Genomic DNA, 23,937 nt, shown 5'->3' with positions numbered 1-23,937 from the left:
TTGAATTTGGCTGTAGTTCCTGGCATGTAACCCTCATTCCTAAGGCATATTGCTAATTCCATGGTAGTATGACTTTTTCGTAAGTTGTGTGATGATGTAGTGTACTTGTGTTCTATGGCATTATTTGCTTATACTTGTGACAGTGCCACACGTTCTTACTAGGCTTTGATATTTAGCCAGGAAACACCTTTTTCAAGATGGCCTTTACTTGTCTTTTAAAAAAGATTTTTTTATTTTTATGGTGGGCCATTCTGTTTATTGGTATCTCACCAAGACAGGCAAACCACAAGAGAAGAAAAGGAGAAAAGCAGAAAACCAGCTTTTGCCATGAAGGGAAGGGGTCAGGGAGGCCGCTGCAATGGTGATAGCAGGAACCCTACTTGTCTTGACCTGTAGCTTTCTCAGGACTGTTTTAGAATTGGCTTTCAGTGCTTGCAAAGTAACCTACTGGGTGTTGGTTGGTGTACATTGGAACTAAAGGTCAATTTGAGCAGAATTGACATGTTTACATGACAAGTTTTCTGACCCATGAACATGGTACAGCTTTCCATCTATTGAGTTTTTTTCATAACTTCTTTTAGTATTAGTTGTTTCTTTTAGTATTTCATCTTGCATATGTTTTAGACTTACCTCTAGGTATATACAGTGTGTCCATAAAGTCATGGTGCACTTTTGACCGGTCATAGGAAAGCAACAAAAGATGATAAAAATGTGAAATCTGCACCAAATAAAAGGAAAACCCTCCCAGTTTCTGTAGGATGATGTGGCAGCATGTGCGCGTGCGCAGATGATGATGTAACACTGTGTATACAGCGGAGCAGCCTACGGCCATGCCAGTCGAGATGTGGATGGTACAGAGGAAAGTTCAGTGTGTTCTGTGGCTCGCTAAATTCGAATCCATGACCAAAGTGCAACGTGAATATCGGCGTGTTTATAACGAAGTGCCACCACATAGGAATAACATGACTCGGTGGGATAAGCAGTTGAAGGAAACTGCAGTTTGGTGGAGAAACCCCGTTCTGGTAGGCCATCCGTCAGTGACGAGTCTGTAGAGGCTATACGGGATAGCTACCTAAGGAGCCCTAAAAAATCTGTGCATAAGCCCACATCGAACTGCACTGAATAGGCATGAAACTGGGAGAGTTTTCCTTTTATTTGGTGCAGATTTCACATTTCTATCGTCTTTTGTTGCTTTCCTGTGACTGGTCAAAAGTGCACCATGACTTTACGGACACACTGTATTATTTTTATTGCATTTTATAATTTATTTGCTGTTTATCTTTTGCTGGTATGTAGATATATAACTGATTTTGTGTATTGAATGTTTAATTTGAATTGCTTGTTAGTGTTTTCTGATAGTATGTGCATAAATACAGGCAAGTTGTCTGAGTAATAGTTTTACTCTTTCAAGTTTTTAAGCCTTTTATTTTCACCTTATTGAATGATCTTGGACATTTAGTGTGATGTTGAGTAAAAGTAGTGATAGTAGGCTTCCTCTTCCACTTTTGCATATCAGGGGAAATGTTTTAAATATTTCACTATTAGAGGTCTTTGCTGTAGGCTTTTGTTACTCTATGAAAATAAGGAGCCTGACCAGGTGGTGGCACAGTGGATAGAGCGTCGGACTGGGATGCAGAGGACCCGGGTTCGAGACTCCGAGGTTGCCAGCTTGAGTGCGGGCTCATCGGGTTTGAGGAAAAGCCCACCAGCTTGAACCCAAGGTCGCTGGCTCCAGCAAGGGTTTACTCAGTCTGCTGAAGGCCCACGGTCAAGGCACATGTGAGAAAGCAATCAATGAACAACTAAGGTGTTGCAACGCGCAATGAAAAACTAATGATTGATGCTTCTCATCTCTCTCCGTTCCTGTCTGTCTGTCCCTGTCTATCCCTCTCTCTGACTCACTCTCTGTCTCTGTAAAAAAATAAAAAATAAAAAATTAAAAGAAAATAAGGAAGTGTTTTCATTCCTAGTTTACTACTTTTATTATGAATGGATGTTAAATTTTATCAGATGCTTTCTCTATATTTATTGAGATGTTTATGTAGTCAATTAATTTGATTTTTAAAAATTATGAAGCATTATTGTCTGACCAGTTGGCTCAGGGGATAGAGCGTCTGCCCCGTATAGGGGAGTCCCGGGTTCCATCCCTTGTCAGGACACACAGAAGTGACCATCTGCTTCTCTCTTCCTCCCTCTCCCCCTTCTCTCTTTCTTCCCCTCTCACAGCTAGTGGCTTCATTGGTTTGAGCATTGGCCTTGGCACTAAGGGATAGCTCAGGTGGCCTGAGTGTCGGCCCAGGTGGTGATTGCTGGGTGGATCCTAGTCACTGTGTATGTGGGAGTCTGTCTCCCCTCCTCTCATTTAGAAAAAAGAAGTAAAAATACTTACTTCTGAAACACACTGAATACTTTACTTCTTTACAACTGAAACACTGTTGCCCTCCTAGAGTAAAACCCTTGCTTATGTGTTCACCTTTTTACGTATTGCCAGGTTAAGTTTTATAATAAAGGGAGCTCTGTTGAAGCAGAGGTAGAACTGGCTTATATAGAGGAGTGCCTGCCCCCTCCCCCAGTCTCTGGTCCATTTCCATGTAAACGAGGACTCCGTGTCCTTACAAGTCTATCCATCCAAACAGTACCATCCGCCTGACTAGGCGGTGGTGCAGTGGATAGAGTGTCGAACTGGGATGCGGAGGACCCAGGTTCGAGACCCCGAGGTCGCCAGCTTGAGCGTGGGCTCATATGGTTTGAGCAAAGCTCACCAGCTTGGACCCAAGGTCGCTGGCTTGAGCAGGGGGTTGCTTGGTCTGCTGAAGCCTCCCCCCCCTTTCAAGGCACATATGAGAAAGCAATCAATGAACAACTAAGGTGTTGCAACGAAAAACTGATGATTGATGCTTCTCATCTCTCTCCGTTCCTGTCTGTCCCTATCCATCCCTCTCTCTGACTCTGTCTGTAAAAAAAAAAAAAAGTACCATCTGATTAATTAGAATAAAGTCACTTTGATTGGTTGGTAAAGATGCAAATAAGAATACAGATGTGCAGCCTGTTGCTAGGGCAGGTCTTCAGCCCATTGGTTGATTTATAAGTTGATGAACTCCTCTTTGAAGGTTGGTTTGGATGGCAGGAACACAGTGCAGGAGGCTGGAGCTTAGTGCCTGGCAGGCCTTGTTTAGCAAGGACTACTAGACTTGATAATAATCTGAGCCCTGTCAGCCACTAGGAGTCCTTAACAGGCACGTTGATCAGGGCCTGCCGCCTGCTCACGAGTCTGAGGAACCTGTGCTTCAAGCCACGACCTTGGGGTTTCTAGCCGGGACCTCAGTGTTTCAGGTCAGTGCTCTGTGCACTGTGCCGCCACTGGTCAGGTGCTCCGTGCATTTTAATTCTATGTGTTTTAAACACTACAATATTTCACTGTTTTATGAGATCAGTATTGATTTAAAGACCTGTACAGTTGCTCTCCAGTTCTTTCTGCATTTATATCGCTCCAGATAACTGCTGTAGTATTTCTTTTCTCCCCAGCCGTGGTGAGATACAGTGGACTTGTACCATGTGTAAGTTACGGTACAGGAGGTGACCCCGTACTTGAGTGCATTGCAGTGATCACCTCCTTAGGGTTAGCTAACACCTCTGCGGGGCCAGGGTTCTGTCTGTGTGTGAAAACGTATCTATTTGCTGTACACATAATTACAGATTTTCAGTTACTTTTTTCAGCACTTTTAGGTTTTATTGTTTGTTAGTTTCCATTATTTTTGTTGAAGTCAGCTCTGGTCTGACGCTTGCTGTTCCTTGAAGGCCCCTGCGAAGGCCCTGGGTCTCCCCTTCGCCCCCGCTCCCCTCCGCCCCCGCACACCTGTTCTCTGTTTCCCTGGTTTTCATAAGTGTGGCTACGTTGTGCCTGACGCCTTCTATGCTTTGTATTTAGTCTTTAATGAATTGTTTTTATTTTTAGCAGATCTTCACAGTCATGTTAGCCATAGTCCACTACTTGTGTAAGAATGGTCTGGGTTTCAGTAGGAGAAATGTGTTAGAGGCCCGTGTGGGTGAAAGCTGGCTGATTGTCAGGTTAGCTGAAGATGGTCATGTTCATTCCGTCCTAGCTCATTGCTTGAATGGGAAAGAACATTTAAGTGCTTTAACAAGTGGCTCTGTATAATTGGAGTTAACTTTTGGTAGCAGCTTTGGTATTTTTGCTTTCAAGAAATTTAGGAAGTAAATTTGTTGAAAAGTTTTACACAGAAACACTTAGTTCATTGTAGTTTATTATTGTTTGCTGAAAGTTTTTTTCTGTTGGGAACCTGTAATCAATTCCTCCTTTCTTTGCAAAAAAGTTTACTTAAATGACCTGCAATGTTTTACTTATTTTGTTGAAGTGCACTTAATTGGTAATGACATTTATTCACCTACTTAATTAATTGACAGAATGTCCTTTACAAACTCTTCAGCCTATTAATAAGTAACTCTCAGGTAACAGTTAATGTCCACTATCAGCTGGCTTTAACCACCACCGATACTTTCTCCTTTCTGACTCAGCAGCATTAAAACCAGAATTGTGCCACCTGGCCCGATGACCCAGACCAGCGAGAAAAGCATACCATATAAATTTAGCCATCTCTGTTCAGTACAATCCTGTGATCGTTATTTTATCCGTTCACCAACACAGGAGGAATTTGAAACCGCAGTATAGGGAGGAATGTTTCAGAAGGGAAGGGAAGCTTCTGTGAGCGTGGTGTCATGGGAGACTCAGCCACACTTGTTCCTTTGCTAGGCTTTCTGTCACAGTCCAGTTTTAATGTGACTGCACTGACATGCGGGTGCACCATGCATGCCCCCTTGTGGACTGTTACCACAGTAAATAGCACAAGTGAAAGTAAGGAGTGGGGTGAAATCCCCCTCCCTCCCTCCCTCCCTCCCTCCTTCCCCTCCCTCCCTCCCTCCCTCTCCTTCCTTCCTTCCCTGATTTTTAAAGAGTGACAGCAAAAGAATTATTATTCCTGTTTTTCATATACTTTATTGTGTTTAAAATTGATCAAGTATTACTTTAACCCGTTGTAACAGACTGTGTATATTGTTAACTGGACACTGCCATTAAAAAACAGGTTGTGCTGTCTGTGGTTGTCATCCTGGACATCAAATGTGATTAGTTATGAGTGCCTTAACAATATGATGAGACATGATAGTAATTACAGGGCTAGCCCACTACCCTCTTCTCCCAACACACACACACACACACACACACACACACACACGTGCGCGCATGCACACACGTTAGTGGGCTCGGGAGATTTGCTGTTCATACTTTGTTGCTGGCCCGAAAGGGTCGGAGCTGCATAAGACATTGGGGAGGTGAGTGTTTTGGAGATGACCCTGTGAGCCTAAGCTTCCTTGCTTTTACTGGCACTGGTGGGAGTTTGGTGTGTGTGCCTGTGGAGGGTGGTGGGAGTGCCGGGCACTGCAGACGCAGCAGCTGCCTCCTTCCATAGCTTCCTGTACAGAGGGTGTGGGCTTTGAGATCAGGGCACCTGCCTTTGAGATGTTACTTCATCTCCGAATACAGGTTCCCTCTCGCTAAGGAGAGCTTAAAACCTCCCTTAGTGAACTAGACACAGATTGATGTTTTATTTTTGTATTTTTTCGAAGTGAGAAGCAGGGAGGCAGACAGACAGACTCCCACATGTGCCCGACTGGAATCCACTGAGCACGCCCACCAGGGGGCGATGCTCTGCCCATCTGGGGTGTTGCTCTGTTGCAACCAGAGCCATTCTAGTGCCTGAGGCAGAGGCCATAGAGCCATCCTTAGCACCCGGACCAACTTTGCTCCAATGGAGCCTTGGCTGCAGGAGGGGAAGAGAGAGACAGAGAGGAAGGAGAGGGGGGCCCTAGAGGTGGAGAAGCAGATGGGCACTTCTCCTGTGTGCCCTGGCCGGGAATTGAACCCAGGACACCCACACGCCAAGCTGACGCTCTACCACTGAGCCAACTGGCCAGGGACACACAGTTTGATGTTTATGATGTGAAGTCTTCACAAAACTCTGCTTATTCTTAGGGGAGGGGCAATTTTGAGTTGTATCACAGGACTGCCTGGGTACTGAGTTGTTGGTAAAAACAACCAGAATGTTGTTTTTAAAGTAGAATATATTTTAAAATGTGGTAAATTGGCTCATAGCCCTGCTTCTTTACTGTGGACTTGGTGCTATGCTACTACATAAGGACATGTTTTATTTATAAATTCTTGGCTAAAAGTGTGATTATACTAAAGAATTTACTAGGTCAATTATTTTAATTTTGAAGCCTGCTAACCGATTCTTTTTATAGAAATAATATTTTCTTTAGGTGTTAATAGTTGGATGTTTTGGTAGATTTAACTTAAAAAACTAGAATTGTTCCTCGATAGCCGTAGTAATTAAAAAAAAAAGCTTTTGTGAAAGGCCACAAGATACTGAAGTGTCTTTATGTTGTTTTGTTTGCTTTATAAGAATTACTTATAGAACCAGGCTCACTATCTTATAGGCACTTTATTTAATAGTTAAAGGAATTACTTTGAGTTCACTTTGAGAGGAAATAGGATTATTTGGAATTACTTAATTTAACAGAAAAATAGTATTTTAACTGAAGTAGATTGAAGTTTGAATCATGAGATTTACTTCCTTTTATAATTTTCCTTTGCAGCTAAATTGTAGAAATTTACTAAATTAAAAAAATAACTTACTGTAAAGAGCAGGAAAGGACAGCTCAACACGTAAATACAACGGACTGTTGGGGTGCAGGCGCTGTTTGGAAGTCTGGAGTCGGTCACTGGACTGGGGCAGCCGTGGACACCGTCAGAGGCTGTCCGCTCCTCCCGGCCCTTCCTCTCAGAATGTTGTCTGTCTGGGTGGTGCCTCGCGGGCCCTCCTTCTAAGCCCTGCACGTAACTAACTCACCAAGACTATGATGTAAGACAAGATTTTGGCAGTGAAAGTTTCCCCTATAAATTATAAATAGATTTTTGTTGTTGTTTTACCCTTGAAATCTGCTCCGGGGAAACTGTTTTTGGAAAGGGGAGGGCGAAGTAGGGGCAGGTGTGGGGGATGGGAGGACACAGGCCTTCCTGGGCCTTGTTTTTTAAACATAAAAAGCATATGTGCCAAATTTACATATTTACTAATTAAAAAGGCTTCCTAGAAACATTAAGTGGACTATCTTCTATAACCTTTAACACTGTCACTAATGGATATTGCATAGAAAATTTCATCGAAGGTCCTTTAAATAATGTAAATGATTATGAATATGTAACTAGTTAATATGCAGCCACGACAGGATTATCGTGTAGAGGTTAATGAGCAGTCTGCTCTGTGGTGTGCGGGGCTTTCTCTCTGAGCTCTGGGCTCCCTTCATGCTTGGAGACACAGGCACTGGGATTGGAGAGCATCCTGGCTGTTTTTGGGTCTCATCTTTTAATGGGATTGTTAAATGGGAACTTGATGAAAAACATTTTGTGAAGACTTTTTTCAACTATTTACATTTAATTCTGTTGTGTATTTTATAACTACTGCCAGCTCAGAAAAGTGAGATGGATTAATGTCGTTTCAGGCTGGTTCTCCCAGATGTAAAGTCAGTGTTCTGGTCTTGATTACCATTGTTGTTACTGTGTTGCTCTGTGATTGATACTTACCAAGAGGTCTTCATTCTAAAACAGACTTTTTATGCCCAGTTAATGTGTAGTATGGTTGGGAGTCTGATTACAGCATGCATTTTGGTATAGGATTGCTGCCTCAGTATTTTAAATGTCCCAGAGGAGGACATTTATTTCAGGAATTAAATATTAGAGGAGTTTAGTGACACCCCCCGTTACCCCCCACCTTGTAATTTTTGGGTAAAAGATTAAGCATCTACAAGGGACAGTTATTGGTACCCAGAACAGTGAGCAGAGTAGTGGGTTTCAAAGTGGGTAATTCTGCTGCTGTTTTCACGTGGCCTTGTATGAAGCCTCTTGGCTTCTTCATTCCTTAGTCTCTCTGTCTCTAACATGGTGCTGCGCTATTGGAGATTATTGTTCAAAATTTTTATTAACGGACCATTTAAAAACATGACTAGTAATCTTTGAAAACAGTGTTACTTTTAAATGCCATTCAACTGTTCTTTTTTCCCCCTTTATTGGTTCATGTTCTCATTTGTTTTCTGAGCATTTTGAGAAGCTACTGACGTATCTCTAAGGGAAACGAGTAACTTTTACACTTAAATTTATTGTTTTAGTATTGTAAACAGTTTCTACTGGCTATGAAATGCTTAAAATTTTATCATAATTCATGGGGTGAACAGATGGGCCGGGCTGTTCAGAGCATCTCTTTATCCCAAGTATTTCTTTTTTAAAATGTGGGAGAAACATCACACTGAACTCATTTTTAATACATCAGAATAAAAATTACAGGTGAAAACGTTTGGAGATATACTGACAAAATAAAACATTTTCACTGCTGTCATTTCCTTTACTGATGAAAATGTGGATGTTACACTGGCTTTTTTGTTATTTATAACATTTGTGTATTCTACAAAATATGTAACATTGCAAACAGGTCTGTAGATTGTACCAAATACTAGTTATCTCGTATTATATGTCATCTGATAGTTATGACGCGGGCTTCGCGCCGAGTGGGAGCCGGGAGGCTGTAATTTGTTCTGCGGTTATCAGCCGCATTAGAGGCTTCTGACAAAGTATGCTGCTGCTTCAAGCTCACACGGCCGTGTGCGTTTGACACGTAAAAATGGAGGCCGAGATGCTGTGAGATCCGTAAAGTGGCGCTCCCGCTTCTGATGCGCTGATTCTGTGGCTTGTGCACAGCCCTGTTCTCATGAATAGTTATCTGTTTCCATGACAGGTGGTCACTAGCTGCCAGGAGAGGATCCAGCACTGGTGAGTGGAGAACGGCTTCGTCACATTTCTGAAATGCTGATGGGGTCACCCGTTGATGTTTAAATACAGTGTGCACTCCTTAGTTTTTGGTAACCGGTAATTGAATTCTAGTACTCTCCATTTTGGATGCTTTGCCACTAATTGATACTGTCTTTTACTGTCTACTGACTTACATGTTCATGATTTCATGAAGTTGTTTTACCATTTGTATTTATTTTGATTGCCTTCTCTTCTCCTTTCTTTTTAAAGTTAGAATAATATTCAAATTATTATGAAGTAAGAGACAGAACTAGACTAATCATAGCTCTATTTGGGAATATTTCTTATATTCACAATAGAATAACAATTGGAATCAGTTGTTTTAAAATAACTGGAAATACGCATGTTTTCCTGAAGTTTGAAAAATCTAATTGCCCACATCTCAGAGCTTGCTTTATGGACTGCACTTTTTTTGCGTGCAGAGAGAAGGCAAGCATATCCATCATATCTGTTTTCATATGCAAATCTTTAGTTAACAGGACGATGCTTGGTAAATAACACACCTTTCTGTGTCTGCTGAGGAGAACACTCCATTTAATGGTGACTAAATCTTATATTATGAGTCGTCCTGAGTGAGGTTTAGCTGTTAATCTTACAGATACGAAGTCACAGGGTATCCATGCTGTGTTTACGGAGATTTTGCTGAGAACAGCAGGGGTTGTCCTGGTATTGTCTGCAGGGTTATTCACACGCGTGGAAACTGCCCCTTCATTGCCGGGATTAAAGCTTTGCTGAGATACCATCAAGCATATAATATTTTAAATTTATTTTAAGAGGCTTTTTCTTCATGCCTGAGAGATCGCCAAGGAAATAATTTATAGTTAGTGTATAGCAAATGTTTTTTGGTTCAAATGCACATAGGCTGCAGGCAGGGGAAAAGTGTGGGAATCAGTGCAATCTAAACTCACCCCCTTGCTGCACTCCGACCGCCGGCCCACAAAAGGTCATCTCAGACCCATCAGACACACTTGTACTAAAAGTCAGGGGCTCCATTAATTTCCCACAGATGCACGGTGGTGCTTGCTGTATGTCAGCCTTTCTGTGATGGTCCATTCGCTTCCATTATACATTCTGTCCAGGGTGAGACTTGAAATGCAAGTCCCGGGCCGAGGAATTAATCCTTCCCACCCTCACCCGGCTAATTCGGTTAAAGTGAACCATTTGACAAATGATTTGTAGAAGAAGTGTTATTAACGTTGGCTCCTCTCTATTGGTTTTCGTAAGGAATTCAGGAAATTAGCAAAAGGTTGGATTCAGTGTGAACAGATACTAATTTACACAAATGTGTGAGTAGCAGCTTCAGGTCTGTTTTGTGAGCTCCTTTTCCCTTTAGTGGGGAGAGCTTGGAGCCCAGGGGCACGTGCTCCCCCCCCCCCCCCCCCCCCGTGTCGGTTTGTTACTGGCAGCGGATGTGCAGAGCAGACACATGGTTGCTTTATCCGTAGCCGTATAGTTGACGAGGCTGCAGCAGGCCCGTCTGGGGAGCGCGGGTGGCAGATGAGACGTTGACTACAGGGCAGGTGCGTGGGACTGTCTTGGTCCCCAGTTTTCCAGGGCTCCAGACCCAGGGTACCTTATCTGTGCATTAAACAACCAGAATAACGATTTCCAGTTAAACTTGGCCTTTTCCATTTCTAATAAGGCTCAGAAAACAGACTTTCCTGTGTTTTTTAGAGGATCTGGTATTGCTAGAATCTAAATGGCCAGTGAGGTCACTAATTTATTACATGAAGAATTTGAAACCAAAGTGTGTCTGTTCTTCTGAGAGCCAGGGTGTGCTGTTCTGGAGCTGCTGCTAACCCCACAGACAGTGGTGGGGCTCCTCTCCCCCAGACAGTGGTGGGGCTCCTCTCCCCCAGACAGTGGTGGGGCTCCTCTCCCCGAGACAGTGGTGGGGCTCCTCTCCCCTGGACAGTGGTGGGGCTCCTCTCCCACAGACAGTGGTGGGGCTCCTCTTCCACAGACAGTGGTGGGGCTCCTCTCCCAGGCCTGTGTGCTGCCGTTGGCATGGAGAGAGCCTGCCCCGAGGAGCCCCTGGTGGGACCCTGAGCACGGAGCCCCGGCGGCCTTGTGCCGTGTGGGAGACCGGTGCCTCCACCCCGCTGTCGGGAGCCTGCTGCTTTTTGTTCTTCCCTTGCCCTGGTGTTAGCCTCGTCTGATAAACACCATTTGCACGGCCAGGAGCCCCTTCTTGGTGGGTGACACCAGTGTCATGAAGGCAGAGCAAAATCTTTGATGTTTAAAAATGCATGCTACTGATGGCTATGCTGGCTTGTGCACTTTTCTTCTTTTTAAAATTGAATTTATTGGGATGACATTGGTTAATAAAATTATATAAATTTTATAATACATCATTAGTGTAGAGTGTGTGCACTTTTAGAGGATTCTTCATATAAGGAACAAGAAATGACTATTCTAGGCTTCAGAAATAATCCTAATTTTAAAAATATGTAGGACAGGAAGTAAAAATATTTGTAGAAAAGTAGGAGCAACAATTCCGTGGGGCAACAGGATCTGTCCCCCAAATTTCTTCCAGAAAATTAATTCAAATCTCAGAACTTTAGTCAACTAAAGACTTTTCTAGTATTTGTTTAGTTTAAACAGATAAAAAGGAAATGTTTGAGCCTAATAGTTGAAAATTTGTATATTTTTAGAGCTAATAGTGTTTTTCAATTTAGTGAAGAATAAAACTTTTTTTAATGAAAAAAAATTTTTATAACCCTTTTTAGGAAATCAGGTGTTATAAAATTGACACACAATTTTTTCATGAAATGGGGCTGCTTCCCACTGGTGGATCCACTGTGTGCTGACTGTCTCTTTGTAGATTATTGGTGATTTTTAAAATCTTTTTATTCTATTCTAAAGACATGGGCTTTGGAGTCACAGACCTCCATCTGAATTCTGTCGTTCACTAACTGTAACTGTGGGTGGTCACTGAGGTCCTCACCTTTCTCCTTGTGAATTGATGATGGTACTTCTTAACTTGAAGATTAGGTGAGGCAGCGTCTTTAGGATGAAAACCCAGACTTGTACTAGAAAATATGAATATTAGCTCTGCTCTTTTTTGATTTTTTTTTTTTTTTTTTTGTATTTCTCTGAAGTTGGAAACGGGGAGGTAGTCAGACTCCTGCATGCGCCCGACTGGGATCACCCAGCATGCCCACCAGGGGGCGATGCTCTGCCCATCTTGGGGTGTTGCTCTGCTGCAACCAGAGCCATTCTAGCGCCTAAGGCAGAGGCCACAGAGCCATCCTCAGCGCCTGGGCCAACTTTGCTCCAATGGAGCCTTGGCTGCGGGAGGGGAAGAGAGAGACAGAGAGGAAGGAGAGGGGGAGGGGTGGAGAAGCAGATGGGCGCTTCTCCTGTGTGCCCTGGCCGGGAATCGAACCTGGGACTTCTGCACGCCAGGCCGACGCTCTACCACTGAGCCAACCGGCCAGGGCAGGAACTTTTGTTTTTTAAAGCTACTTATTTTTTATTACTTAAAGGAAATTGGGTTCTTTATCACTTGCTTCAGGCAAGGAATATAGAACCTTTCTCTTTTTAAAATATATATATATATATTGTCAGTTGCATTTAAGAAGAGGATTAAAAATACAGAGAGTTCATCTCATATTCCCCCATCTCTTTTTTCATGTTGTTGTGAAAATCTTCAGACATACAGAAAAGTTGGAAGGAGTCGTGTGGGTGCACCTTGATCACTTACATACCCCTCCACACCACAGTCCATTGACCCGTTTCTTTTCTGATGCCTTTCAAAGTCGGGTGTGGGCATCAGAGTACTTCTGTAAGTACTTGAGTGTCCCCATCCTTGAACTTTCATTCTTTTTACAACGTCAAGAAAGTAAGGTGTTTCCCTTGGGAGCTGCCCTGGTCTTCGTGCGTGAGAGTGAGGCCAGTACATGGTGGTGTTGAGCCCTTGGCTGCCTGTTCTGAAGACATCAGGTGTTTCTCAGAAGTCCTGTAAGGCCTGACCAGCAGGACTCAGAGCCAGACTGCAGAAGTTTCTGATAGGCTCGCCAGCAGGGCTTTAGTTCTGGTTTTCTACGAGGAATGGTGTCTGAGGAGAGCTGATGCACGTTAAATCTTACTGATTGGATACTTAAAAATTTTTTATTATTTTTTGGATAATTTTTACAAATTAAGAATTGAAGGCTGGACTTCCATCTATGATGGTTTGCTATGGTAAAGGCAAACAGGGAGGTCTGTGGAGTCTAAGCAGCTTGAGAGATTTACCCTAACCTTGCTGGGGTTTAGTTTCCATTTGAAAAAACATTATTTTAAGCAGTTGCCACTTACGACTACACATTTTTAATATGATGACTTTGTCCCAAAAGTTTCTAACTAGTAAAGTAGGAAAACCCTGTTCAAATTTTGTTAAAATAAAAGATTTCCTACTTAGCTTCTATAATAATAGATCTTAGAATCATTTGTGTACTTTTTGCTGCATTGGCTTTCTGGTCTTCAATGGGATTCTCTAAGTGATGGAGGCCGTTTGGAGTGAATCTGACCAAGGGCTTGACCGTGGGCCTTTCCCCTGGTGGGGCCTCCAGAGAGAGCCCCTCAAGCTGGGATTCCTCCCAGAGATGCTGCCTGCCGCCTCCTGCCTCCCTGCAGAGGCGGTGTCTGTGGGGGCTGCATTTTAGATTATTTTTTTTTTATTATTATTATTTTTATTTTTATTTTTAGAAAACAATTAAAAATTCAGAAATAATTCCAGTCAGTCTTAAACGGTCCTCCAGTATGTTTACATTTTTGTTCTCAGAGAACTACTGATGACTTTAAAACTGAATATACTTGATTCTGAATGTTGGCATTGATCGCTTGTACAACTCTGGTTGAATCTGCTGTTCCTCTAATATACAAGGAGGTGTTTTGTGAAGAAGTCCCCTTTTCCTAGGTATAGTTACCAAAATAAGATACATTGAATGCTAGCTTTAATACTAAATTTTTAACAGTTGTAGGAACATTTAGACATTTCAGCTGATGAATAGTTCTTGAGCATTTGCAAAATTACTTACCTAAAACACATAACTGTTAGTGTTTAGTGGGTTTAATAATGAAATTACTGTGTGTGGTCATTGTACCCAATCAGTTCTTTGTAGACACAAACTAGCTCATTGACTGCTCACACCAGCCCTGTCTCCAAAGCCCCTTGAATGGTCACATTTAGCTATATTGTATTTCAGAAAGGCTTATTTGTATCACATTAGATGAATTTAACATAGTGGAATTTTACCCTGGTAATGGTCTCAAAAAATTTTAGAATTGGTGTTTTTGATACTTCACGGGAAGAGGGATATTGGATGCTTCTTGTCGATGTTCAGGGCTAGGCAGGGTGTTAAACCCTTACGCTTCTCTTGACTCTGTGGGGCAGTGTAGCATTATTCCAGTTTTCCCATTGAGACGCTCGGATGAGGCTGGTTTGTGTACTTTATTGGTGGGGCTAGACTTCACCCTTGGTCTGACTTCAAAGCCATGTTCCTCTGGGACATAGCCCTGTGCATGAAAAAGGTTTTTTTCTTAAAAATAATTTTATTTATATAAAAATTTATCCAGAAGGATGATCTTGCCTTAAATGGATAGAATAAAGACATTTCGTGTTTATTTATAAAAAAGGGTTTTGGGGGAAAAGCTTTTTAAAAGCACTTGAACACTAGAACATAAAAAGGCTTGCTTGAGAGAAATAGAGGTCAGAAGATGTAGGTTAAATTCATTGCTTACCACTTCTGGAGAGAAGAGATCTGATTTCTCTTAAAATGTGTCTTTTTTTTCTATCTTCCTTCTTTCTCTTCTGTAAGAGGAAAATGTTGATAAGTGACATCTACTGCCAGAATATTTTTAGGATGAGTGACATGTATGTGAAATTCCTTGGTATTCTTTACACTAAGTGAGATAATCGTTATTAATTAAGCTGCTGTTGCTGTGGGGACCTCAGAAGCAAGCTGAAGCCCACCCTGGGTGTTCACAGAGCAGGCATTTTTATTATCTGGGGAGCGATTATCTGTGTTGCAGTTTATCCTAATTTCAGTTTGACAACACCTACATGTTCTTTTAAATTACTTGCTGAATTGGTGAATTTAGTTATTTTTAAAAATTGAGTGCTTTAAAAAATTTCAGCGCCCTGGTTTGGCCTGCATCTGACACACTGGTGGGGGCCCTTAGGAAAGCTCGTCTGCAGACAGGCATCTCGGCACAGACGCCTGGCTGTTCATTTTCAGTAGGTGTGAACACGGAGGAGGCCTCTAGCGTGGAAGTGTAGGACCGTCTCAGCTCCTCCCGAACTGACATGTTTTGGTTGTTTGAAATTAATTTATTAGGGAGCTGTTTTGATATAAGATGAAACAGACTCCAGTGCCAGATTGATGTGCCTTTAGTAGCATCATCCCTGCCTCATTTCTTCTAGCCTGGAAGGTTCTCGCCGCACGAGAACCAGTCCCGTTAGCGTGAACAAGTGAGGGCCACGAGGCCACCTCTGTAGCCCCAGGTTTCTGAGGACGGCAGCCCCTGCTCCGCCCTGGTGCTCCTGCTCCCTCCACAGCCCTGGTGTTCCCGCAGGGGCCGCCCAAGCCTCTTCTCCTTCCTCCCCAGTGGGCTAGCTCCGGCACCAGGCCTCCTGGCCGTCTCCCTTACTGTCCCCATTTCGTTTAGTTCAGAGGATCTTCCCCCTCAGGGAACTCTGCTTCCAAAGATGTGCGTGTCTGCTTCCAACAGCCAAGGTCCCTGAGTGCCTTCACTCTTTGTGAAATATATAAATGTATGGTGGAATACTGTCACTGCTAAACTTTGTAAAAGCAGGGTTTTTAAATTAAAAAATACTTTAATCTTTAAATGGCTAAAATTAGGTTTTTGATTAGCTTGTATTATGATACACAGCCCCCTTGAGGAATTAATTTGTATATTCATTTAGTATCTGGCACTTTTTTGACAACAGGAAGAAGGTAGATAATGACTATAACGCCCTTCAAGAAAGACTCAGCACCCTGCCTGATAAGCTGTCTTACAATATCATGGTACGTCTGCTGTGTGCTTCTCTCAAAGTAGCATGCTGGTTCTTGTGAAGACATCAGCTGTGTCAAGTAATAAAACGCTTCTGACCCGAGGTGTGTGTGCTTCCAAGTTGCCAGGCTGACGGCCTGTGTCAGAGGCAACTGCTGTAGCAAGTAACGTACCAGTTATTATAGGAATAGTTGGTATCTACGTCTTTCCCTTTTTTTCCAGACATATTAAATTATCATGTTATGGTGACATAAATGGCACAAATGTTAGCACAAGATGTGACATATTTGGTATACAGATTTACTATGTTAGAAAACTGTAATTATGACAGAAATATGGCGCCTCGTTGCTTCCTGCTAACCAGAGCAGGAGTAGACCATGATGTTGTGAAACTCACAGAATTAAACCCTAGAACACTGATTTTATATAAAAAGGTATTGCTGATTTTTGTTTGAATAATCTTCATATTGACATAGTCTCTGCTCATGAGCCCTGGGCTAGATTCTTTCATTGCATGAACATTCCTTTCCACAGAGACTGTGTTCTTAATTACACCAGCCCAAGCACTTTGTAAAGGTATTGCTGTCTATTATACTGGCCCAAATAGTGTGTGCATTTGGTCGACTCGTTAAAGCTATTTACTTATTTATTCCTGCTTTGCAAAAAGAAATAGCTATTTTATTGGAAATAATTTTCAGTTTTTAAATCAAAGGTATTTATTAACTGAATATTTCATTCTAAGTTTGCTTTTATTTAGATTTATGGGCAAACAGAAAGTACAAACATTCAGAGAGGCGCCGGTTTCTCTGAGAGTTGCACGTAAATGTGCTGGTGTCTTTCCCCTGGAGTTGAGTTATTAACCTGAAACAATTTTCTGTAGGTTTCCTAGTGAAACTTGAACATAACTTTAAATTTCTGTGAAGTTGACATTTTATTTTTCTTAGTGTATAGATTAAAAAGACCTCAACCCAGAGCTTTTAATGCTAACGTGTTTCATAAAATGTGTTTTTTCTGTGTGTCCTTATTTTTCTTTTTCTTTCTTTTTTTTAATAGGTACCATTTGGCCCTTTTGCCTTCATGCCAGGAAAACTTGTCCACACTAATGAAGTCACTGTTCTACTTGGGGACAATTGGTTTGCCAAGTGCTCAGCAAAGCAGGCCGTGGGCTTAGTCGAGCACCGGAAAGGACGTATGTACCATGCACACAAGATGTGTCCTTGCTGGGTGTGTGCTGCCGCCACGCACCATGCTGGCGGGCTACTTGTTAACGGCCAGTACTTTCCGTGACTTGCAGTCCAGGCTGTCTGTGGTTCTGCTGATGGCAGGCCGCTGGAGAAGAACCAGCATGTGGGAGTGGGCCCTGGGTGCCGGCCCCTCTGGGCTGGATCAGCACCCACATCAGCATGTTTTTAGAAACTGCAGCATGTAAATGTCATGGCACGTGGATTTGTAGGTAGAAGTTGTGGAGATGTAATAATTGGGGTCATTTTATGTTTCATAATTGGTTCATTGTAGGTCCTTTCATTGATCTACGTTTGCTCTTAATACTTGAGTACACAGAAGGAATTCACTTTCCCCTTACTGAGCCTAGAGAAACACCTGTTTGCAAAAGGTAGACCCAGTACTTCAACATACGGTACTTTTTGGTTTGGAAAAAGTGATAGTTTTATTTTGCAGAAGAGGCCAGGTGTGGAGCGCCGCCCCTAACTACACCCTCATACCTGTGCAGCGGTGTGAAGTGCGCCTACACCCTTACACCTGTGCAGCGGTGTGAAGTACGCCTACACCCTTACACCTGTGCAGCGGTGTGAAGTGCGCCTACACCCTTACACCTGTGCAGCGGTGTGAAGTGCGCCTACACCCTTACACCTGTGCAGCGGTGTGAAGTGCGCCTACACCCTTACACCTGTGCAGCGGTGTGAAGTGCGCCTACACCCTTACACCTGTGCAGCGGTGTGAAGTGCGCCTACACCCTTACACCTGTGCAGCGGTGTGAAGTGCGCCTACACCCTTACACCTGTGCAGCGGTGTGAAGTGCGCCTACACCCTTACACCTGTGCAGCGGTGTGAAGTGCGCCTACACCCTCACACCTGTGCAGCGGTGTGAAGTGCGCCTACACCCTTACACCTGTGCAGCGGTGTGAAGTGCGCCGCATGCTGAGGAGCCAGTTCTTCAGTGTTGTCTCCCTTTGATCTTCACTGGTGCATACCTCACTGTGTTGTTGGATGGGTTGGATCGGGTCCTAGCTTAGTTGCATTTTAAAATTAGGAGTATTAATCTGTGTTCTTATTTCTGTAATTCCGTTACTTAAATTGGTAGTATAATATAACCTCTCCCCGCTTTTTAACCTTCTAGTCAAATGTGTGTTTGAGAATAAATTTTTGAGGATCCTTCTACATAAATGAGGTCATGTAGATAGAAAACAGCTGAGTTTTCTAAAGCTGAAATCATTTCCCTTATACATGAGTGGGTCCTAGCTAGAGAACTCATTCACTCAGTGAAATTCTGGGTCTGTATTTGGAGACTAATAAGTTTATAATTGATGTATATTTTAATCTTTTGTGACACTAATCAGAATCTTATTGTTAGGTCTGTATATAACTTCTGGCATGATAATTCTTTTGGCATTGCTGCCTCAAAGTAAGTTCTGTGCATGAGTTAGAGGGAGGGGAAGAGAGGGCACCGCTCTGTCTTAGGGGCCTTTCCCAACGGGAGGGCCTTACTTACCGGGGAGCTCTGCGGGTATGAAATCAGTTCACTGTCTCTTCACGTTTTTCATTTTGATTTTTATATGGATATTTCAGCAAAGACATCTTTAGACTTTGTTATGACTTGATTTGTTAATGGGAGATTACATAGAGTAGAGCTCTAGAATACAGAAATATTTTTTTTGCAAATCACTTTCTAATGTTAAATAGGGTTTTGGAAATGACCAAATATAATGACTTTTGGGATCATATTTGTCTAAGATAATTTTCAGAATATATACATGTAAATTATGTTTGAAAGCCCAATGTGGTATTTCTAAAAAGTTGTTTTATTTACATGGTTTTATAATCATAATAACTGAAGAAACTGTTTAGGCATATTGTTGTACTTGACATTTACTAACAAAAGATACTTCATTTTTCTTAAGGCAGAAGAAATACAACAAGTTAAACATGGTTCCTCAGTGTTGGCAGGTCTCTGGGGAAGGTGGAGGGAGGTGCTTTCATGTTAACAGAGGAGCTGAAGGGGCAGAGTGGGTCCAGGAGAGAGCAGGGCCCGGAGCAGGTGCTCGGACGGGAGGCTCTCCGCGAGGCCTGCCCTCGGGGCTCCTCACCCGAGTTCCTGCCGCTCACAGGACCCGGGGCCAGCTTTCACACGTCTTCTTTAATTTTTACAATTGTGAGAGTGAGATGGACTTTTCCTTTGGTGTACTGTTCTGTGAGTTACAGCACACGTCCAGGTGTGTCCAGCCAGGGCCCAGAGGATGCGAGGAGGGTGCCGGGTGCCGCACCGTCAGGTGCAGGGCCCCCGCTCCGCCCGGGGCTGCACGGCAGGTGCTCCCAGAGGCCCCTGGGTGCAGGTCGCTCTCCTCCCCTGCTTCCCGGGTCTCCGCCTGGCTGTGCCCTCGCAGGTGGGATTACGTGGTTTGTATGTGTCTCTGGGTCTCTTCTGCTTGGAATTAGTTGACCCTTTTGGATTTGTACATTCAAGTCTTGTGCAATTCAAGTATATATTTGTCATTATTTCTTCAAATAATCTTTTGCCACTTACTGTTTTTCCCTTCTGTGATTACTTAAAATGATATTGATCCACTTATAGGATCCCATGAGTCCCTTGGGGTCAGTTTACTTCTTTTTTCTTTCTGCTCCTTAGATTTGATCATTTTAAATGTTCAGTCTTCAGGTTCATTGATTACTTTTACTGCTTGCTCAGATATGCCATTGAACTACTCTGTGAATGTTTCAGTTCAGTTATTAATTTTTTTAGCTTCAGAATTTCTGATGGTTCTCTTTTATGACTTTTTTTATTTTTTATTTTATTTTTTTTAACAGAGACAGAGAGAGAGTCAGAGAGAGGGATAAATAGGGACAGACAGACAGTCACGGAGAGAGATGAGAAGCATCAATCATCAGTTTTTCGTTCTGACACCTTAGTTGTTAATTGATTGCTTTCTCATCTGTGCCTTGACCGTGGGCCTTCAGCAGACCGAGTGACCCGTTGCTCGAGCCAGCGACCTTGGGTCCAAGCTGGTGAGCTTTGCCCAAACCAGATGAGCCCGCGCTCAAGCTGGCAACCTCGGGGTCTTGAACCCGGGTCCTCCGCATCCCAGTCTGACCTCTATCCACTGTGCCACCGCCTGGTCAGGCCTTTTTTATGACTTCCGTCTTTGTTAATGTTCTTATTTTGTTCATAGGTTGTTTTCTTTATTTCCTTTAGTTCTTTGTGTTTCTCTTTAGGTCTTTGAACACATTGAAGACAGTTGTTTTCAAGTCTTTGTCTAGTACTTCTAATGCCTGTGTTTCTTTAGGGATGGGACAGTTTCTGGAGATTTACTGTTTTTATTTTTTAAGACTTTATTTCATTGATTTACAGAGAGAGGAGTGAGGAGGGGAGAGCGACAAGCATCATTTTGTTGGCACTTCACTGTAGTTGTTTTTTTCTTGCTGTTTGCTTGACATATGTCCCCCGACAGGGCAATCCCATGGTTGTGGATGGGTGACCTCGTGTTCCAGGTCCGTTCTGTCTCCACTGCACCATCACAGGTCAGGCAGGATTTACTGTTTTCAACATGTTTTTCTGTTTATCGTTTGCCTTTTGATTTTTTAATGGAATCTGAGAATTTTTAAAACAGTCACCTTTCCTGGTCTTCCTATTCTTTGCAGACTTGTAGGAGGAACTTCCCTAATTAACTGGACATGTCCTGAGCCTTTGTTTCAACCTGAAGTGAAAGGTGGTTTTTTCTCCACATGTTTTCTGAACAGGTGACTTTCCTGGGCTAGTGTATGGATTTTTAAATTTTCCATATTCGCAGCTGATTTTGAGTGTCTTGATTTCCCAGAGATCCTCACCTCAGTTTCCCTTTGCAGCCTCAGGCTGTCTGCCGTGTGGCTCCCCGTCTCTTGCCCCTGGGGCCTGGGGTCGGGAGCCCCTGCAGCTTTCATGGGCAGGGCTTCCACTGGAGCTGGTGCCTGGTGTGGGGAGACTGTGTACAAGTCCCTCGGGCTGGCTGCAGTGTGGCAGTGAGTAGGCTGGTCTGTCCTCTCTGGTCCAGGAAGGAAATCGGGACCTGGCTGCCACCTTCTTTGATCAGCGCTGTTTCACACTGTGAGGACAGGGACATGCGGACGCAGGACGCAGGCCATGGGCCTTCCTGCCGTTCTGACTGGGTTTCCTTGTGTGGGCTCACTTGGTTGCTAGACCTCCGACTGTTTTCCCGAGTTCCTGTACTGGACTTGGTTTCTGGTGGTTCTCTGACGTCTCCTTCAGGGAACAAGGACCTGGAGCTTTTGTGTCTAGTTTTGCTCCTCTGGTGTTTTAGGGGAAGATTTTATACTCCTTTGAGCATAAGAAACTTCTGAACATGTGTGTTGTGAGCACATGTGGTGAGTGAACCATCCAGGAGAAGGGAAACAAGGCAGGGCCTGGGAGGAGGCGGGGCTGAAGGTGTAGCAGAAAGCAGCTCTGAGAAGTGCAGTGAGAGGCCTGAGGGGCCGGGGAAGAACATCTGAGTGAGAGAAGCTGGAGAGTCCAGTCTCCACGTTGATGAGGTCAGGCTTACTTGCTCAGAAGCGGGAACGGCTAGGACCTTGACGTTTGTGTGGAACGTGTATTCAGGAGATACGACTTGGCTGACATAGTCATCAGCAGAGTTTTATAGTTTATCTTAGGAGGCCGTGTGTGTGTGTGTTCCTGAGTATCTTCAGTGAGGCACAGCCTAAGTGCATTGATGTTTTGCTACAAACTAGACAGTTAGGGTTTTGGTTTTATTTCTGTAACAAACATACATGGCTTTACAACATCATGGGCTGCGCCCACTTAATACTCATGCTGAGCAAGTAGCAGGTCTGCCTGTGCCTCTCGGCCCTGTTCCTGGTGCCCGAGGTCATGACTTCCGTCTTTGCACTGATATTGGACTCTTTTTTTACCCATATTTCCCAGGTAGTTCGCATGTTCTTTCTTGATTTTGTTTTTCAATTTTGTGTATAATAAGTCCTCTCTTAACATCACCAATAGGTTCTGCAGAACGTACATTGAGGCCAGTCTTACCGTCGGCTGATTGGCACAAACGAGACCTAAGGCCCTGTAGCACCTCATTGGTGCTGTAAGGACCGACGGTGAACAGAGCGGTGTCACCGGGGACCCGGCACAGTGTGTGTCAGGCCGCCTGTGGGTAGAGGGTGCGTCTGGTCCGGCGGGCTCTTCGCTGTCCCTGCACCCCAGGCGTCCTAACACCGTCTGCTCCAGGGGTTAAGTGGGTGTCCCTGCTCAGACACAGTGTCATTTCCCTGCTCGTCTTGTGTTTCTTTGGAAATGAACTGCTTCTGTTGTTTGTTGAGGTGGTCTGTACCCATCGTTGTTTCACTCTGTTCTCAGAGGCCGTCCTCGTCTTGCTTGGGTGTGGCTGGCTCCACCCTGGACGGAGGGCAGCTGTCCTGCTGCTGTCACCCTCACTGAGCCCTTGGTCCCTGCTCCCTGGGCACCTCTGTGCAGGGCTTACTCGTCCTGTTGCAGACAGCCTCTGGTAACGTTCTGGGAAGTACATTTCTTGTGTGTGTGTGTGGAATTTTGCACATATTTAAGTATTTTTTGTACTCCTGCGTTATGTGACCGGACTGTTTAGAATCCTAGGTTTTAAGCATTATTTTTTTTTTTTTTCAGAAATTTGAAGGTTTATTCTCTTCCTGTCGATCATGTGCCATTATATTTCCTTTGGATGGAACTTGTTTTCTCGTTAGAGGGTGCAGGTCTGTGGCTTTGTTCCCCACCGTCTGCGTTACCACAGCAGGTGCAGGCCTGTGCGGCCTTGGGAGTGTGTCCACGAGGAATCTGGGTCCCTCCAGTGTGGAGGTTCTGGTCCGACGGTCCTGGGGAATTCTCAGTGTTGCCTCCTTGATCATTTTCTCTTCCTGTTGTCCAACTCTTTCTCTTTGTTAAAACTTTTGAAGTGATTTCTTTTATCTTTGGATTTTTAAAAATATTTCTGTACATTTGAATTTCCAGGAGCTTTCTTTCTTTTGTTTGTTTTGTTCTTTGAATATTCCTTTGGTATAGCATACTGTTCTTGTTTCATGAATTCAGTATCTTTTAAAAGGACTTTACAGTTTTTTTCTTTAAAGTTTTCTTTATGCATTGCTTTGGCCTCCTCCATTTTCCCTTTATTTCTTGTTTTGTCCTTTTTTTTGGTCTCTGGCATTATAGTGAAGCCTTTGTTCCATATTTGGTGATCTCTAGCTAACCGTTTCTTCTCGGAGTGAAGCAGTGTTGGGAAGCTGAGTGTTCTGGGCAGTTTGTTGACTAGTTAGTAGGCTTTCTGAGAGTTATGGTGGCATGCTCATTTTGTTTTTTTTCTGCTAAGGAATCTACAAAGATCACCAGTTTTGGAGTTAATTTCCATGCTAGGGGAGAATTTTCTAACCCTAATCTAGTGCTTCAGGAACCGGGCGGGGTGCCTCAGGGTTCACCATGTGCCCTGTTCTTCACCCTTCCTCACAGTCCCTGCAGACCACTCTGGGATGGCAATCTTTTTTTTTTTTTAATTTTATTTATTCATTTTTAGAGAGGAGAGAGAGAGGGAGAGAAACAGAGAGAGAGAAGCGGGGAGGAGCTGGAAGCATCAACTCCCATATGTGCCTTGACCAGGCAAGCCCAGGGTTTCGAACCAGCGACCTCAGCATTTCCAGGTCGATACTTTATCCACTGCGCCACCACAGGTCAGGCTGGCAATCCCTTTTTTTTTTTTTTTTTTCTGAAGCTGGAAACGGGGAGAGACAGTCAGACAGACTCCCGCATGCGC

At 43.5% G+C, this 23,937-nt stretch overlaps 1 protein-coding gene across 1 annotated transcript in view; it reads left to right on the top strand.

Annotated features, from left to right (window-relative positions):
* The window catches only part of URI1 (URI1 prefoldin like chaperone), a 46,634-nt gene that overhangs the window by 8,635 nt on the left and 14,062 nt on the right, over positions 1-23,937 (top strand). The window contains exons 2-4 of the mRNA XM_066349236.1: positions 8,862-8,896; positions 15,870-15,948; positions 16,988-17,123. Of these exons, the coding sequence (XP_066205333.1) occupies positions 8,862-8,896; positions 15,870-15,948; positions 16,988-17,123 (250 nt within the window). The remainder of the gene's footprint in view (positions 1-8,861; positions 8,897-15,869; positions 15,949-16,987; positions 17,124-23,937) is intronic.

Source organism: Saccopteryx leptura, chromosome 9 (genome assembly GCF_036850995.1).
Source record: "Saccopteryx leptura isolate mSacLep1 chromosome 9, mSacLep1_pri_phased_curated, whole genome shotgun sequence".
In the NCBI taxonomy this organism is placed as follows: Eukaryota; Metazoa; Chordata; class Mammalia; order Chiroptera; family Emballonuridae; genus Saccopteryx; species Saccopteryx leptura.
Note: the sequence above shows the minus strand (reverse complement) of the source record. Positions and strands in the feature narration are given on the sequence as shown.